The 17,650-nt window shown below is 49.8% G+C and overlaps 1 protein-coding gene across 1 annotated transcript in view; it reads left to right on the top strand.

The window, feature by feature from the left end:
* The first annotated feature begins 7,963 nt into the window (after positions 1-7,963).
* LOC147915146 (palmitoyltransferase ZDHHC19-like) overlaps positions 7,964-17,650 on the top strand; it is a 30,522-nt gene continuing 20,835 nt past the window's right edge. Inside the window, exons 1-7 of the mRNA XM_087440152.1 lie at positions 7,964-8,325; positions 8,672-8,793; positions 9,327-9,466; positions 9,893-10,065; positions 10,460-10,565; positions 15,950-16,035; positions 16,378-16,582. Coding sequence (XP_087296278.1) covers positions 8,099-8,325; positions 8,672-8,793; positions 9,327-9,466; positions 9,893-10,065; positions 10,460-10,565; positions 15,950-16,035; positions 16,378-16,582 — 1,059 coding nt within the window. The 5' untranslated portion in view covers positions 7,964-8,098. The remainder of the gene's footprint in view (positions 8,326-8,671; positions 8,794-9,326; positions 9,467-9,892; positions 10,066-10,459; positions 10,566-15,949; positions 16,036-16,377; positions 16,583-17,650) is intronic.

Genomic DNA, 17,650 nt, shown 5'->3' with positions numbered 1-17,650 from the left:
TCAGAGAGGTTATGACACCAGGTTGGATAGAAAGCCATGGAGGTGTGGAGAGAGGCGGAGGGACGTGCATTAGGGGCTCTGTTGAGGTTCGGGTGAAGATTTTTGATGGTAAGGAAAGGACTCATAGAGGGTCAAGAGAGTGAATTCTGGGAAGGCAGCGGTGGCTCCTGCCCTGGCTGGGGAGTAGATGCGATCAGAGGAAGCAGTTACTGCTGTGGTGCCAAGATGACTCCCTCCTCCTGTCCATGAACACCTCCAAATATCTCCCCAGGGTCAACAGAATCCTCTCCCTCCCTCACCTTCCTCCTAAAGAACATACTGGGGACAGGACAATGCAGGGAACCAGGAGTCTCAGGAGCCCCATTACCTCCTGCGGTGGGGATAAAGGCACAACAAAGAAGCAAGGGCACTGAGCCCCAGAGGGTCCATCACCTTGGCAGCCCTGACAAAGACACAGGCTGACTCAGCTTCCTCAAACTATGTGCACAGAGAGCTCCATGGGTCGTTCATCTCGCCAGCGAGAGGCCTTGAGCTTAATTGCCCAAAGCCCTGAACCTTAGACTTCTCCAGAGCAGATAACAGGGTGCTGAGGATGTTCTCCAAAACTTCTTCAGGACAGAGTTGGGGGTGGGGGAGGGAAGAGAGGGGAGTTGAAGAGCAGGAGGGAGTCAGGAAGGGAGGCGGCTGGGCTGACACTCAGTGCTCCCACAGCTGGGTTGTAGGGGCTGTGAGGTCCAGGGGAGACTGGCGAATTCTCAAGATGGCTGAGGATGGCGGGAGGAATGGCAGGGTGTGGGTGAGGGGGAGGACTTTAGCTGTGACGGGGTACTTCTGCCCCACCCAAAGTCCCTCAGCGGCTATCTTCTGTGCAGGGTGACCCGTGACTAGTCCAGGGCGATGCCCTGACTCAAGGCCAGCTGATTCATAGCTCAGCTGTGGCAAGAGAGGATGAGCTGGACCAGCCAATCAGTTCTTCTCTTGTGAGTTCTGGACTGCTACCTCTCAAACACTGATTTTTAGAGCCAAGAAGAACAAAGCTTCCTTCGTATCATTTTTTTGGCTTAATTTTCCTCACAAAATTGTATGATAATGTGATACATTACCTATCACTTCAGTTTTGGCTGTCTCAGTGTAAGGGTCATTTTTGAAAAATGAAAATACGAAAAAGAAACCTGAGTTGCACTGTTTTTTCCCCAGGGCTACTCAATCATTTGACATTTAAAAGCCATTCTCTCTCTTTTAAACAATTTTTTATTGAGATAAAATTCACATAACATAAAATTCAGCATTTTAGTCATTTTAAAGTGCATAATTCAGTGGTTTTTTATATATTCATAATGTTGTACAACTATCACGATTAATCTAATTGCAGAATATTTCCATCATCCCAAAAAGAAGTCTCATACTTCCCAATTCCTCCTTCCTCCCATCCCCTGGCAACCATTAATCTACTTTCTGTCTCTACGGTTTTGTCTCTTATGGGTGGTACATCTAAAGAGAATCATACAATATGTGGCCTTTTGCATCTGACTTCTTTCATTTAGCATGTTTTCAAGGTTTATCCATGTCACAGTATGTATCAGTACTTCATTCCTTCTCATGGCTGAATAATAGTCTGTCATACGGATATGTCATATTTTGTTTTATCTCCTCATCAGTTAATGGACATTTGGGTTGTTTCCATTTGTTTTGGCTACTATGAATAATGTTGCTACTTTGCTGATCTCTTCTATTACCTGTGTGTGTGTGTGTGTGTGTGTGTGTTTATGTGTGTATTTGTTAGGGTTTTCTATACACAAGATTGTGTCATATGCAAATGGATATAGTTTTACTTCTTCCTTTCCAGTGTGGATGCTTTTGTTTGTTTTTCTTGCCTAACTGCTCTGGCTAGAACTTGCAGCACAGTGTTAAATGGAAATGGCAAAAGCAAGCACACTTGTCTTGTTCCTGATCTTACGGGGAAAGCTTTCAGTCCTTCCCCATCAAGTACAATGTTAGCTGTGGGGTTTTCATCAATGCCCATTATGGGGTTGAAGAAGTTCCCTTCTATCCCTGGTGTGTGAGTGTCTTAATCACAGAGGGGTGTTGGATTTTGCCAAATGCTTATTCCCCATTGAGATGACCATGCTGTGTTTTCCCTGCACTCTGTTAATATGGTGTAGTACGTATTATTAACTTTTATGTGTTGAACCACTCTTGTGTTCCTGGGATAAATCTTACTTGGTCATGGTGTGTGATCATTTAATATGCACCAGATTCAGTGTTCTAGTATTTTGTTGAGGGTTTTGCATCTATATCCATGAAGGATACTGGTCTGTAGTTTGTGTGTGTGTGTGGTCTTCATTTGGCTTTGGTATCATGATGATACTGACCTCATAGAGCAAATTAGATAAAGTGTTCCTTCTTCTTCTATTTCTTGGAAGAGTTTGAGAAGGATAAGTGTTCATTCTTTAATGTTTGGTAGAATTTACCAGGGAAGCCATAGGCCATTCTTTTTTGAAGAGCCTACGATGTTGGCCCTTCTTCAATTTTTAGCTGTTGTAGACTAGCTCCTTATTGGTTGATGGCTTTCTGGGTTGACTTAAATGGTATTCCAGTATCACTTCTATAAACATCATCCAATTCTACTTCTTTTGCAAGATTTTAAATTTCACTTTGCAGTAAATTTTCATTATACCTGCACTTGGCATTGTTTTACATTGCAGTTGAGATGGGAAATGAAGATGCTACTTTTCAGTGAAAGGTGATGTTTGGGGTGGGGCCTCATTTCTTGCCCATCAGTGAATATTTTTGTGTTCTGATGTTTTTGTTTACTACATAACATCATAACTTTAGGGATTCAGAGGGTGATAACTAAGAGAGCAAAAAGCCCCCTGAATTCTAAAACTACAAAAACCAAAATACATGGTGCTAATTTCAGTAAGTTAATGAAACAAAAGTCCACAAACAGATTCTAAAGAGTAGCCTGCAGAATGTTTATTAGGGAATGATTTTGGGATCAACACCTGTGGAAGGGAAGGGAAGGGAAGGAAGCGGGCCTGAGCAGAGGGAGCAGTCCATCTGTGGTAAGGGCCCAACAAAAGCCTCAGGCAACCCAGAAGTCACATGGGGGCTGGGATGGCCCTTCAGGATTGTCCTGCATTGGGGCAAAGTGGCTGGGCCTTGAAACTCTCCTGTTGACCAGTCCCTGGATGCAAACAAACTGCCCCTGAAGGAGGCGGGACCTTGGGTGAGGCAATTTTCTTTCGAGTAGGCTACCCTCAAAGCAGAGGCTGTCTTCCAGCAGCTGGGGGATAGATTCTGCCTTCCAGGACTGGGGTCTGGGAGGCACCTCACAGGGCCACCCACAGATCTTAGCATATATGAAGAACTTAGTAACTGTTGTAAGAGGAAAAGGAAAGCTTACTTGATAAATGATGCTGGAACAATTTACTGTGATGACATGAGTGACATACACGATTAGACCTTTACCTTATATCTTACTCCTACATGAATTTCAGATAGATTACAGAGTTAAATGACAAAGAAAACAAGAAGTATAGGTAAATATTTATCAGACAGAAGGAGAGGGAAAGACTTAGAAGAAAGGTAAGATGATGCTAAGGAAATGATCAATAGATTTGATTACATAAAAGCAACAAAACCTGACATTAAAAATTGCACACAAAATTAAAAGGCAAACAACAAACCAGGAACATATTTGCAATAAACACAGCCAAAATTTTTGAAGAAAAGTGCTCCTGCAAGCCAGAAAGAAAAACCCAACACTTCCACCAAAAGCACAATGAGATACCACTTCATACCCATTAGGATGGGTGTTATAAAAAAACAACAGAAGAAAACAGAAAGTGTTAGCAAGGATGTGGAGAAATTGGAACACTTGTGCATTGCTCATGAGAATGTAAAATGGTGCAGCTGCTGTGCAAAATAATGTGGCCATTCCTCAAAAAATTGAACATAGAATTACCATATCATCCAGAAATTCCACTCCTGGATATATACCCCAAAGAATTGAAAGCAGGGACTTGAATAGATATTTCTACACCCCTGTTCATAGCAGCATTACTCACGATCGCCAGAACGTGGAAACGACCTAAACGTCCAACAACAGATGAATGGATAAAGAAAATATGGCATATACGTACAAGGAAATATTATTGGGCCTTGAAAAGGAAGGAAATTCTGATACATGCTACAACATACCAACTTCCAGGACTGCTAGAGGCCAAGGACAAACCTTGAGGACATTATGCTAAGTGGAATAAGCCAGACACAAAAAGACAGATATCCTATGATTGCACTTATATGAGTACCTAGAGTAGTCAAATTCATAGAGTCAGAAAGTAGAACAGTGGGGGCCGGCCCCATGGCTTAGCAGTTAAGTGCGTGTGCTCTGCTGCTGGCAGCCCGGGTTCGGATCCTGGGCGTGCACCGATGCACCGCTTCTCCGGCCACGCTGAGGCCGCGTCCCACATACAGCAACTAGAAGGATGTGCAGCTGTGACAGACAACTATCTACTGGGGCTTTGGGGGAAAAAAAAACGAGGAGGATTGGCAATAGATGTTAGCTCAGAGCCAGTCTTCCTCAGTGAAAAAAGAGGAGGATTAGCACGGATGTTAGCTCAGGGCTGATCTTCCTCACAAAAAATAAGTAAATAAAATAGGATCATTCTTATATATATTTTGGATCAATATGTTAATCAAGGAAAGATTTAAATTAAACACCAATAGTCAGATAAGTTTTGACCATTGTCATAGTCTGTGAAATTCAGGGTTTAGAGATGGAACACAAAGTATAAAAAGGGACCTTATTGTGTGCTCATCAGAAAACAGCACAACTGGTCAACAGAATTCCGAAACAAGAAGCCACAAATTCTGAAACAAATAGGCACCGTCAGATTTCCCTCATGGGCGTTACTCAGTCATATGTTGTGAATTCTCATTGTGTCAACCCAGGCTCAACAATCTGTGTTCCTCAAGTCATCTGTTGCTGGACCCTGGAGTCCTGGAGTCCCGAGTGTCAGATCCCCCCGGTGTGTGCTCTGGTGGACACATCAGCTTCTTCTAGGAAGGCTGTAAGCATGGATCTGTTCCCTGTATCCCTCTCTCAGGCTGCACTTCTCTGATTTTCTTCCAGAAGACCTAATCTCTGGCCAGTAGCTTCTGGCAGGGACCTTCAGGCAAAAATGAAGGGAGCAGAGAAAGCTTGTGTTGATGACAAGGCAGGGCAACTTCTTACAGAGGCCAACATTATCAGATGGAGGAGAGTGCAATCTCTATGGGGGTGAGGTACATAAGTGCATGGGTCCCTGTAATTGTTCCATGAAGACTTAACTGGTAATTAATCTGAGGAGAAAATGGATTAATGGGCAGTGAAAACACTGAGGAAATCTGTTATGTAAAGCGTGTGCCACAATGGCTGCCAATTGACATAAGTGTTGTAAACCAAGGAATAAAATATTCTTATGGGGCCGGCCCCGTGGCACAAGCTGTTGAGTGTGTGCGCTCTGCTGCGGCAGCCCAGGGTTCACCGGTTTGGATCCTGGGCATGCACCGACGCACCGCTTGGCAAGCCATGCTGTGGCGCCGTCCCATATAAAGTGGAGGGAGTCGGGCACGGATGTGGGCCCAGGGCCAGTCTTCCTCAGCAAAAAAAAAAAAAAAAAAAAAAGGAGGATTGGCAGATGTTAGCACAGGGCTGATCTTCCTCTCCAAAAATATATATATATATATTCTTAGAGGCCAGTTTGTTGACAGTCTCTGAGTTGGGCCTTGCACCTGACTTCGAATGTGCTTTTCCTGACTCTGCAAAAGGATCCAAATTACTGAAAACTTATTCACATTGATAATAACACTTTACCTATAGAAAACCGAGATGAAATTATCTTTCTAATTTATCAGTTTACCCCACAATCTGGGCCCAATAAATAAGGCAGTGCTTAGAATGTCATTGAGCACACGAAGAAAATATGGAGCACGCTCATTCTATCTCTATGTTTTTCACATTCTTTGATGCTTGAGAGTGCCGTGTCATGGGTTCTGAGATGGCGGAGCCAGCGTGTGGTGTACCTAGCAGCCAAAAAGACACAAGGTCAATTTTGTTCTTCTGAATTTGGAGCTCAGCGTCAGAAAACAGCAACATCAGAGAGCTGTTGCTCTATATGAGTCCAGGTGCCTGAGGATAAGAAAGGGTCATAGTGCTGGCCGTATTATTCATCAGACTAACAGCCCTTTACATGGCATAGCAGAAGGTACCATAACAAACATTCAGCATTTTCAGTTTTTGTTAGAAGTGAGGACTCTCCTATCATTCTACTAATTTGTTTAGAATTGTCTATGGTCATAACATGTCTCAAAACAGCAAGAAAGCATGTCCGTGAATAGACCCCATTCAGATGACTCACTTAGGTTTTCGCTGAGATAATGACTGTCTACCACTGGGTGGAATAGGCAGAAAGCAAATAAGGACTTTTTACTGTATCGTGTTGACAACAGACTGTTATTCAAAGGTCATTTCTCTTGCAGGCTACCAATTCTTTCTCTCTGTTATACATATACCTTTAAAATTTTTTAATATCTCTCCGTATGTAGGTATTTTAAATGTGCATAGAAATATAGAGTTATACAAAATTCTGACAAATGAAAATTCTAAAGCTTTAAACTTTAGTTTTTAAAATATAATTTTATCAAGCAAATTATAAGACAATATTCTTACTACATTGATTTCAACCTCTTAATTTGAACACCAGGAAGAAACATAACATTTCTATAGACAAGAAACTAAAAGTAACAATCATTGTGAGTTGATGAGGGACTTGTGCTGTCTTCTTTTTGTTCTGAGGAATTCACACTGAGCTGACATCCGTTGCCGATCTGCCTCTTGTTTTTTGCTTGAGGAAGATTAGCCCTGGGCGAAGAACTGGGCCAATCTTCCTCTATTTTGCATGTGGGTCGACACCACAGTCAGGCTGACAGGCGGTGTAGGTCTGTGCACGGCATCCGAACCCGTGAAGCCTGGGCCGACGAAGCAGAGCACGTCGAACTTAACCACTACGCCACAGGACCGTCCCCTGCTCTCTGTTTTTAATCAAATTAATTTTCTCAGAATGTTATAGTTCAATTACTCCCATTCACTATCAGCCTAAGTTTTTAAAGCAAAGCAGGAACCTTGGAAATACATATTTTGCCCATGTCCAAGAGTAATACGATCACTGTTGAAATTGAAGTAACCTCCAAAATGGCCACTACAGTTCAACACGCAGGAGCTCTGAAAATGAGTGCGGTGGCTGCCTGTCGGCCAAGACTCCCCAGTCGGTTGGTGGTAGCAGCTCTGAGGCTCATTGGTGGCCCCTGGGTCCCAGTTGGGGGAATCTTCCAAACACAGAGGGGTTCAGACGCTCAGTGGCTAAAACGAATGACAACTGTCAGCTGCACGTAAGAGAGAAGCCAGTTATTTTCTCAAATAATACGCAGCTCAGGGGGAAGGAGTCAAGGCTGGGGCAGTGACTCAACAAGGTCCTCACGTGTTGTCTGTGTAGCTTGTGGAGGTGCTGGCTAACGGGTCAAAGGGGCCCCCCGGGCCAGCACATCTGGGTTCAAGACAGGAAGAAGGAACAGAGCTGTGCCAACTGTGTCCTTTCCCCCTTTATCAGGAAGGCAAAAGCTGTTCTAGAAACCCTGAACACACATCCACTTATATCTCATCGACCAGAATTGTGTCATGAAAAGCCTGGAAATGAGGAAGCCTGCGAAATTATTTTGCTGCCCCCTCCCCCAAAGCATAATTTTAAAAGAGTCCAAAGGAAAAACTGCAGACAGATGAGCAATGAGCACTGTTGGCTTCTATGGGCACTTTGCCTGAGAGGGTGATTGGAATCCCCTCCTTCTCCCCATGTGTTTGTGTAATCTCATGTGGTGTGCAAGCCAAGCTCACAGGGGCAGGACCTCTCAGTCCCCAGCACGGGTGGGGGTGGGGTGGTTGCTGTGGGAAGTGACAGTCACAGGCTGCAGAGCCCCTAGTCCACATTCTCCTCGTCCTCTGTGATGTCACACTGGGACTTCTTGCCTTCCACCCTGGGCTGTGGCTTCTGAGCTCACTATGGCCTCAGCGTTCGCTGGGAACATAGGGCTCTCGGAGCCAGTATCAGGGAGGGAGCCTGTGGGCACCAGAGGTCCGGCCATGCGGCTCTGGGAGGATGGCAAGCCCCTCACGGAGGGGCGCCATCCCCCGCCTCAGGTCCCAATTCCCTGGCTCGTCCCGAGCCTGCTCGCTGCCTTCAGTGGAGTCCTGCTGGTCGCTGTCAGCGGACTCTTCTTTGGTTTCCCGTGAGTCTCCCACACAAGCCGGCAGGTTTCTTACAGAGAGTCAGAAAGGAAGACAGATCATGAGAGTCCGGACAGGGGAAGTGCAGAAGAGGCGTCAGGGAAGGGAGGATAGTCTAGGCAGTGGGAACCAATGTGCAAAGGCACAGAGGCATAGAGTGCTTGGTGACTTTGGGAGCTGTTGGTGGCTAGGAGTATTGGGTGACATTTGGTGGAGCCTCTCTGGGTCTGTCACTGCCCTGGCTATTTAGAGCAGGCTTTGAGGTCTGTGAGTCCTGACCAGGTGGAGTGAGTCCCGCGGGGAGCTTTGGGACTCCAGGATCAGCGCTGAGTCCTGCTCTGGTCTCAGTTGCAGATGGCTGGCCCAGAATGGGGAGTGGGCCTTTCCCATGCTCACAGGACCACTCTTCGTCCTCACCTTCGGCATTCTCATGTTTCTAAATATCTCCGACCCTGGTATCTTGCACCAAGGTGAGCTCTCGGGCCCCGGGGAGAAGGAGGTAGCACCCTAAAGGGTCCTGCATGCAGGGATGATTCCTAAAGTGCTCCTCCCTTGTCCCCTCCTCGGGCCTCAAGACCCCGTCACCCCACATCCCCTTCACTTGGGCCCTGCTTCTGTTGCTTCATTCCCAAGCCACCGAGATGCGGTACAACAGCATTCTGGAGGCTTTCCAATTGCCTTGGAGGCAAGGCCAGGGCAGGCTGGGAAGAGAAGCCAGCTCTTGGCAACCACTCAGTTGTGTCTTCTTCCTTCCCACTGCACACACTCCTTACATCAATGACAGTTCCAAAGGCCTGTGTTCTCACAGAACTCCTCTGGCTGGAAGTCTACCTTCCCTTGGACTGCCAGCCTCTCTGAGTTTGGTCAGCTTCCTCAGTGCGGACTAGGATTCCCCTGCACACCTCCTTGCCTGAGCCCAGTGATGCTGCGGGGCGGCGCTCACCCCGGCGGCAGCAGTGTGATGAGGGGCTCCTGCTGCTGCCCAATCCTCTTCCCATGCCAGGCTCCAACGAACAGTGCCCCAGGACGGTGCCTGTGGTTTGGGCGAAGCACATAGCCTTCCGCCTGCAGTGGTGCCCACAGTGCGGCTTCCACCGCCCGCCGCGGACCTACCACTGCCCCTGGTGCAACATCTGTGTGGAGGTGAGCGCCCCTCTCATCTGCCCCCTTCTGGCCCACACCCCCACCCGCTCTGCACCTGCCTGGGACCAGGAGGCCCACTTGCACAGGGGACCAGCAGCAGGCCTCAAACCACTTCCCGGACTGCTAAGGCCCAGGGTGGCAGTAACTCCCAGCCACTCTTGGTCACTCATGCAGCTCACTGCCTCCCTGCCTGCACCTGTCCTGGGAGGCTGGCCCCTGCCGACCCAGGTGCTGACACGCCCAGGAGCATCCACATCTATGCTGAGCCTGGTCAGGCCAGGGGGAGGAAAGGCACCCCTGTCCTAGCCCAGGGCTGGCTGACACTAGATGCCCAAGGGCCCCACGGCTGGCTGTAGGCCTGGCCCGGGGAGCTTGACCTGTCCTCTTCTGGTGTCCAGAACGCTGCCCCCTCTCCCTCTCGCTCAGGACTTCGACCACCACTGCAGGTGGGTGAACAATTGCATAGGTCACCGGAACTTGGGCTTGTTCATCCTGCTCCTCCTGTGCCTGTGCTTGTACTTGGGCTCCATGCTTGTCACCTGCATGGTCTTCCTCCTGCGCACCAGCCACCTGCCCTTCTCCATTGACAAGGTCATCGCGTATCCGCCAGGCTGCAGGGTCCACTTGGGGAGCAGTGGGCAGGGCGGGGACAGCCGAAGGGCGGGGTCCCGGCGGCGGGCGAGTGGTGGGCGGGGTTAGAGAGAAACCCCCTGGGGAGGACCAGTCTGGACAAGGGGAGGGTGGTGGGGTCTGGGTGATGAGTGGGGCTAAGAGGCACTGCGCTGAGTGGGCAATCTAGCCGGGTCTTGGATGGAGGACGCTGAGGGTGGCACGGAGACCAGGTCGGCAGGGTGGGGTGAGGTTTACCAGGGGTTGGTGGGTGGGGAGAGGATGGACTGGCTGGTCGTGCGCGGGTCTGTCAGGGCCGGAGTCGCGGTGAGGGGCCGGGCCCGGGAGGACCATTGGGGGCGCAGCTCCTTAGCTCGTGGGCAGCATCGTCGTAGTGGTCCCCGCCGCCGGCTTCCTGGTGCCTCTCTTGGTGCTTCTGCTGATGAAGGCCAGGTCGGTGAGCACCGCCCAGCGCTCCTACGAGGACAAGGTACGCGGGTCTCTGGGGGCGCCACGACAGCGGTCTCTGGGCAGTCACCTTGGGCCTTCAGGCCCTCCACACTTTCCGCCCTTTCTCCCCCGCCCTGGTCCTCATGGCCTGACCTCCCTTGAAGGTGCCTCGTGAGGCCTTGAGGCCCAGATTCAGCTCAGATCTCACCTCCTCTAGGGGCTCGGGGGTCCCTCTCCCTCCCAGGTGCACTGCGTCCAGGGCCTAGTGAGTGCTAGGCCACGCGTCCATTATTTTGAAGGCCGGGCATGGAGGTGAGCAAGGCCCCATCCTGCGCTCCTGTTGATAAGGAAGCTGAAGTCAGAGAAACTCCCGCCCGACGCCCGTGCACATTGAGAGAGGGGCCTGCCCTGTGCTGTGCAGCGCAGACTCAGAGGGAATGGAGAGTTCAGAGAGGACCGCGGTGTAGAGGGTTTGGGGGCAGAAGGCAGAGCGAAGGGCATTGCAGGTGAGGGGCAGAGCTTGCAAAAAGGCAGGGAAGCCGGAAAGTTTGTGGAATGTTGAGGATGCTGAGGAGACAGTTGTAATTGGAGCAGAAAGTGGATGGGAAATCAAATGGACTGCTGGGCTCGGGCCAGATGGAAAAGGCACGAAAGTCAGCTGGAGCCTTCTCTTGGTGCGGTGGAAACCTGGAAGCCAGGACAGGTTTTTTTTTTTTCAACGTGGAGTAAAATTCACCCATTTTTAGTGCCCAGTTATAGGAGTTTTGACAAATGCATCCAGTTCTGCAACCACCTCCATAATTAAGATTTAGAAAAGTTCCATCACCCCCCACAATTCTCTAGCCCCTTTTGTAGTCGGTTTCTCCCCATACTTGTTGCCCCTGGCAACCACTGATTTGTCTTGTATCCCTCTTGTCTTTCCTTGGCCAGAGTCTCGTGTGGATAAATCCTAGCCTTTTGAGTCTGCTGTCTTGCACTTAGCATAATGCGTTTGAGATTCCTCCACGTTGCTGCCCGTAGGAGTTCTTTCCTCCTTTCTCTTGCTCTGTACTATTCCCTCATATGGATGTACCACAGCTTACTTATCCATTTGCCAACTGAAGGATATTTGGGTTGTTTCTGGTTTTTGGTGATCATAAAGAAAGTGGCTATAAACATATATAAACATGGGAAGATAAGTTTTCATTTCTTTGGGTCACTTCTTAAGAGTGGCATTGCTGGGTTATACAGTAACTGAATGTTTAACTTGATAAGAAAGTGCCAAATTGTCTTCCAAAATGGCTGTACCCTTTTGCATTCCCACAAGCAATGCATGGGAAATCCAGTTGCTTCTGCATCCTCATTAACATTTGGCATTGTCACCTTTTTTTGTTTTCTGATTTTCCATTTAGCTAGTCTAAGAAACGTGTAGTGGTATCTCATTGTGGTTTGAATTTGCATCTTCCTAATGACTAATGATGTTGAGCATCTTTTCATGTTCTTATTTGCCATCTGTATATCTTTGATTAAATGTCTGTTCCAATCATTGGCCCATTCAAAAAATTATGTTGTCTTCTAAGTATTAAATTTAAAGAGTTCTTTCTATCTGCTGGATTCAGCTATGTGTTTTGCAGATATTTTTTCCCAGGCTGTGGCCCTATTTTCTTGCCAGTGTTTGTCCAAGATCAGAAGTGTTAAATTTGGATCAAGTGCATTTTCAGTTTTGTCTTCAACGGATTGTGTTTTGGTGTTGCAATTAAGAAATCTTTGCCTAAACCGAGGTCACCAAGATTTTCTCCTATGTTTTCTTCTAGAAGTTTTATAGTTTTAGGTGTTCTCTTTAGGCCTCCTATTCATTTTGGGTTAAATTTTGGATATGAAGCAGGGTATGAGTCAAGATTTATAGTTTTGCATGTGGGTTGTTCCAACACCATTTGTTGAAAAGACAGTCCTTTTTCTGTTGAGTTGCCTTTGCACATTCCTCAAAAATCAATTGACTATATAGATGTGGGTGTATTTCTGAACTGTCTCTTTTTTTACCACTACCGCACTGTCTTCACTGGTAGCTTTCTATGAAGTCTTGAAATGATACAATGTGAGATCTCCAACTTTGTTCTTTTTTTCAGAGTTCTTGTGGCTATCCTAGTTCTTTTGATTTTCCATATAAATTAGGAATCAGCTTGTCAATTGCTAGAACTAAGTTTGCTGAGATTTTCACTTGGATTGCATTGAACCTATAGACCGCTTTGGAAAATGGACCTTTTAACGGTATTGATCTTTTAATCCACGAAAATGGGATAGCTCTCCATATTCAGGTCTTCTTTGATGTCTTTCCTTAGTGTTGTGTAGTTTTCAGCATATACAGCTTGCATACCTTGTGTTAGATGTTTTGTAAGTATTTCCTTGTTTTTTGTGCTCTTATAAATTTTTTGCAAAATTGAATTTACATTTGCTTATTATTGTTAGAAAATACAGTGGACTTTTGTATGTTTGTCTCGGATCTTGGAATTTTTCTAGATTGACTTATAAGTTCTAGTAGCCTTTTTGTTGATTCTACCTCAAAATTCATGTCATCTGTGAATAAGGACAGTTTCATTTCTCCCTTTCCAACGTGTCTGGCTTTATTTCTTTTTCTTGTCTTCCTGCACTGTCTCGGCCCTCCGCTACAGTGGCAGGTGGAGTGGTAAAAGTGGAGATCCTTGCCGTGGGTTTCCTTCAGCAGGACAGGGACTTGAGGAAAGGCTTTTTTAGGAAGACTGTAGTGGGCCACAGTGATGAGGGAGGGGCTGGAGACACCGAGGCAGCTGAAAGGACAGAGGAGCCCTCTGTGCCCACCTCCTCCCATCCTTCCCATCACCACTCCATCGCTCCTCCCCGTATTTGGTTCACAGCTCCCCTGTGACGCCTCTGCTCATCCCTTCCTCATCAGCCCCCTGTGGTCTGCATGCCTTCTCTCTCCATCCTCAGTCCATCATTTCAGCCTCTCTTGGGCAGCACTGTGCCTTCCCACATCCTATGGTTCTTCAGCCTCGGGTCGGGACCTAACCCCTGCCCCCCCTGCACTGCTCCGCATGGGGCTCTCCCAGTCCGGGGTCTCCACCCTTAAGAAGCCCGACTGGGGTCTGCACTCTGTGATTCACCAGGCAGGGCTCTTTCCCGTCACCTGCAGATCCCATTTCAGGCATCCTTCACACACCTCCACTTCGTTCCCTTCCCGCCTGCATCCCCTGACCGCAGCTTCTGCTGGGCCACTTGCTTAGTGGTTCATAGTAAGGGCTCTGGAGCCAGACCATGTAAATTCACTTCCCAGCTCCACAACAGGCCAGCATGGAGATCTTCGGTGTACTGCTTGGCCACCTGGTGCCTCAGTTTCCCCATCGGTAAAAGGAGGCCGCATGGGTCAATATGTGTAAGACACATAGCACAATGGCTGGTACAAGTAAGTGTCCTAGACTTTGTTGTTGTTATTATTACCGTTCCTTGGCACCATCATTGCCACGTCTTCATGTCTCTCTCATCTTACAAACAAAGCCAATCTCCGTTAACGTCACAGGCCTCCACTCCAACTGTCATACTCTCCCCTCGGCACAGCCGGAGTTTCTGACAGAGTTGGCTGTGCTCACTAGCATCGTTCTTCACCTTCCTCATCCCACTTCAGCCTCTGTCCTCACTGTCACGGTGATGCTGCGCTCTCCACGAGGCCACAGCCAGCGGGCAGTCCTCAGACTGATCTTTCCTGGCCGCACACAGCCCCATGTGGAACGGAACGCAGCTGCCATGGCCCTGCCCCAGGCTCTCGGGGTCCCGCTCCCTCTGCTCTCCTGGCTGATGCTCCTCGGCCTGCACCGTGGAGTCTTGCCCTAGGCTGCCTGCTCTTCTCGCTGATCCCCTCTCCCTGCTGCCCTGCCCACCCCCAGCTGCCCTCTCCACCCTGAAAGTTACGACTGGCTTTGTTGTTCATGGTGTGTCCTCTGTCCCCAGCGCAGTGCCCGGAACATTGTTGAAGCCTCAAAATATTTATGAGCAAACGAGTGAACCTGCAGACAAAGGAATGCATGGGGCTTTGGGAGAGAAGGAAAGAGAGAGAGATAGAGAGAGGCCTGATGCCATAAACCCTGGGGAAGAACCGAGAGAGCAGAGGCAGCAGGGAGTTGGGCAGGAGACGGGACAAGAAGACGCCCACTTTGCCTGGGCCTGTGGAGGGTGAGGGCGTTGGAGACTCGCAATGGGAGCAGGAGACCCGGGTCTGGAGCCGGTGAGAGAGGACAGTGCGGGAAGCTCAGAGCTGCTGGATTCCGTTCCCAGCTGAGAGGGGCCATGTGGGGGAGCACGGTGCTCTACTGTATTAGTCAGTTCTTACAAATTCCTTCAACAGCTATCATTCCTTGAAGCACTGAACAATCAGCATTTTCCTATGCTCCATATACATCTCATGAATCAAAATATATTTCTCTAAATTTGAAATTTTGAATGTAAATTTAATCAAAGTCTTTTAACCTTTTAGTTTCCCTTAAATGCTTTAAACACCCTGAAGGACGCAGAACTCAAAGTCTCACAATGGTTGGTGTTGGTTTTGCCCACAATGGGACATTCTGGAGCTGTCTTGACTTTTCCTCCCCCAGGGCTCAGCTGCCCTGCCTGGGGTCCTGGTTCATTTTGGTGGAGAATAGTGTTGAAGATCAATGTCTTTGTGACAGGGGCATGGGACACAGGAGAGCTGGTGGTGGGCGGATGTGCTCCTGGGCCCCTTTCGGTCGTGACCAGCACTTTGTAGCTAGGGCTCTTGAAGTCGGGGTGAGAGTCGGCCTGCGCTGGGGAGGAGGAGGGGATGAGGCTGGTGGGTGGAGGGCGGGGAGGACGAGAGCTGGGTCAAGTGTGTCCAGGAGAGGACTTGGACTTTCGGCTTGACCTTTACTGCACTAGGTGCTCAGGACTTTGAACCCCGATTTCCGGGGCCATGTGAGTTTGGTTAGGGAATATGATTGGGCCCGAAAGCACTGCCCTTCCAAATAGTGAAATTCAGTGAAGGCACAAGTTTGGAAGTAATGAGAGGTGGGAAAGCAGAGAAGTAGGGGGAGCGGGGTGTGGAGCTGTCTTTGGAGCAGCTTAATAGAACAAGGCAGATCTGAAAGCATGTTTGGAAGGAGGCAGCAGGAGGATGTGTGTGGCCAAAGGAGACAGAGGGGGAGGATGCTGCCAAAGGGGGTACCAGGTGGTGGAGGGATCCCTGAGGCGGCAGGAGTTGGGGGTGCGGGGCCAGGGGTCGCGTGGAGAGAGCTCCTCGGAAGTGGGTTGGGGGAGGCCTTGGCTGACCCTTGCGGCTTCCCCGCCCTTGGAGTCTTGCTGCAGCCCTGGGCTGAGCTGACCGGCTCAGGGAGGGCAGTGGGGGCGGCCTGCCCAGTCCTGCTGGATCTGAGCTCCTCTTCCCACCCTCGCCCCCTCCAGTATCAATACCGACATGGACACAACCCTTTCGACCTTGGCTGTGCCAAAAACTGGTATTGGACACTTTGTGCAGCGCTGGGACCCAAGTGAGTTGGCAAACCAGAGGCCTGAGTGGTGGCCCTGGGGCTGGTGGGGTGGGGTGAAGCTGGGTCATCTCCCCTGGCCCCTTAGCAGAGCTCCCAGGTCCTTCCGCTCACTTTTCCTATTGTTTTGGGGTTTTCCCCAGGGCCTTGTGGGAGCATTTGGAGCCCCCACTTCCTTGCCTCTGTGGGTTCTTGCCCCAAGAAATGGGGTAGAGGGCATTGCAGCCTGGATGAGACAGGCCCCAGCTCCCCGTGGTGACGAGCGCTGGGCCTTGTCCTCCCTAAGATGAGGGGCACCAGGCAAGGAGGGTCACGACCACCTCCATCTGACTTGTTGCTCCCCAGGTACATGGCCGAAGCTGTCGGGCTGCAGAGAGTGGTGGGGCCTGACTGGGTGTCCACGCGGAACCTGCACTTCCCGACGTGCCCCTCCATGCCCATTCCCGAAGCCCTCCCTGGGCTGGGGTCTGGCCGCCAGGTCCAACCTCTGGATCTGTACCAAGCAGGGCAGGATCCCCCAGGGAGTGGTGAGGCTGCAGCCCTCCAGGAGGTAAGGGGTGTGTGTGTGCGTGTGTGTTTTTGCCTGCACGTGTGCATGAGCCCATCGTGTTGGGAAAGGGCATCTGAAGATTGTACAGGTTTAGGGAAAGCCCCCCTGTGTTTAGCTGGTGCTGAAGCTGGAACTCTCCGAGCTCGAGGGCGGGGGATCATAGGCCAGTGGAGCGTTGAAAGTAGAGTCACAGGCCTGCAGAGTACACCAGGGGTCCCTGGAGAAACAAAGGGAAGAGACCACACCACTCACTTGCTGGTTGGCCTTGGGCCAGTCACTTACCCTTTCTGGGCCTCAGTTTCCTTAGCCATGAATGAGGACTGAGACTAGGCCAGTGGGCAATAATTTTGGGAGGCGGATTCGTTTATTTACGGGCAACTTTTAACCTGAAGCTCAATGTTTGAAACAGGTGGAAGTGGAGCTTTAGGACTGCTGCGGGGAAGGTAATTCACAAGCCCCGCCCCCAGGGCCTCTGCAGTGATGTTCTGTGGTGCCTGCCCACTCCCTTGGCTCTGCCTGTGGGCGTGGCACCTTGGACAGTTTCTTGCTCCCGAGCTGGTGGGTCATGCGGTGTGGGGCCGGCACCTTTGGAGAGCTGACCTCCTCCACTCTGTGTTTCGATCCACGCCGGCCGGCCCAGTGTGGCCCCTGCTGCTCAGACCCCAGAGGCGGCTCGATCTGCCTCTCACCCCTTTGCACCCGGAGATGCCAGGAGACCCGGCACCTGAGCCTCACCTCCTGAGCCCCGCGTGGAGGCTCTCTGCGCCCTACCCTTGCCCAGTCCCCTGGCGGGAGTGCCGAGACCACCGAAAGCCCATTAAATACCCTTTGCCTGCCTCCTACAGCTGCCCTGCTGCACTGTGTGTTGGGATCAAGGGAGTGGGGTGGTGAGGGGGCCTCTGGGGGCTGAGACAAAGACCCGGGGCGGGGGCAGCCAAGGTTCAATATTGGCTGGCTCTGCGATCTTGTGCGAGACACTGAACATTTCTCTCATCCTTCAAACGGGGAAACCATAACAACCAAAGCGAGGACTGGAGATGATGGAAGAGAAAACCCAGCAGTGCCTGG

Source organism: Ceratotherium simum, chromosome 15 (genome assembly GCF_057802395.1).
Source record: "Ceratotherium simum simum isolate JZ-2026a chromosome 15, ASM5780239v1, whole genome shotgun sequence".
Classification (NCBI taxonomy): domain Eukaryota; kingdom Metazoa; phylum Chordata; class Mammalia; order Perissodactyla; family Rhinocerotidae; genus Ceratotherium; species Ceratotherium simum.
Note: the sequence above shows the minus strand (reverse complement) of the source record. Positions and strands in the feature narration are given on the sequence as shown.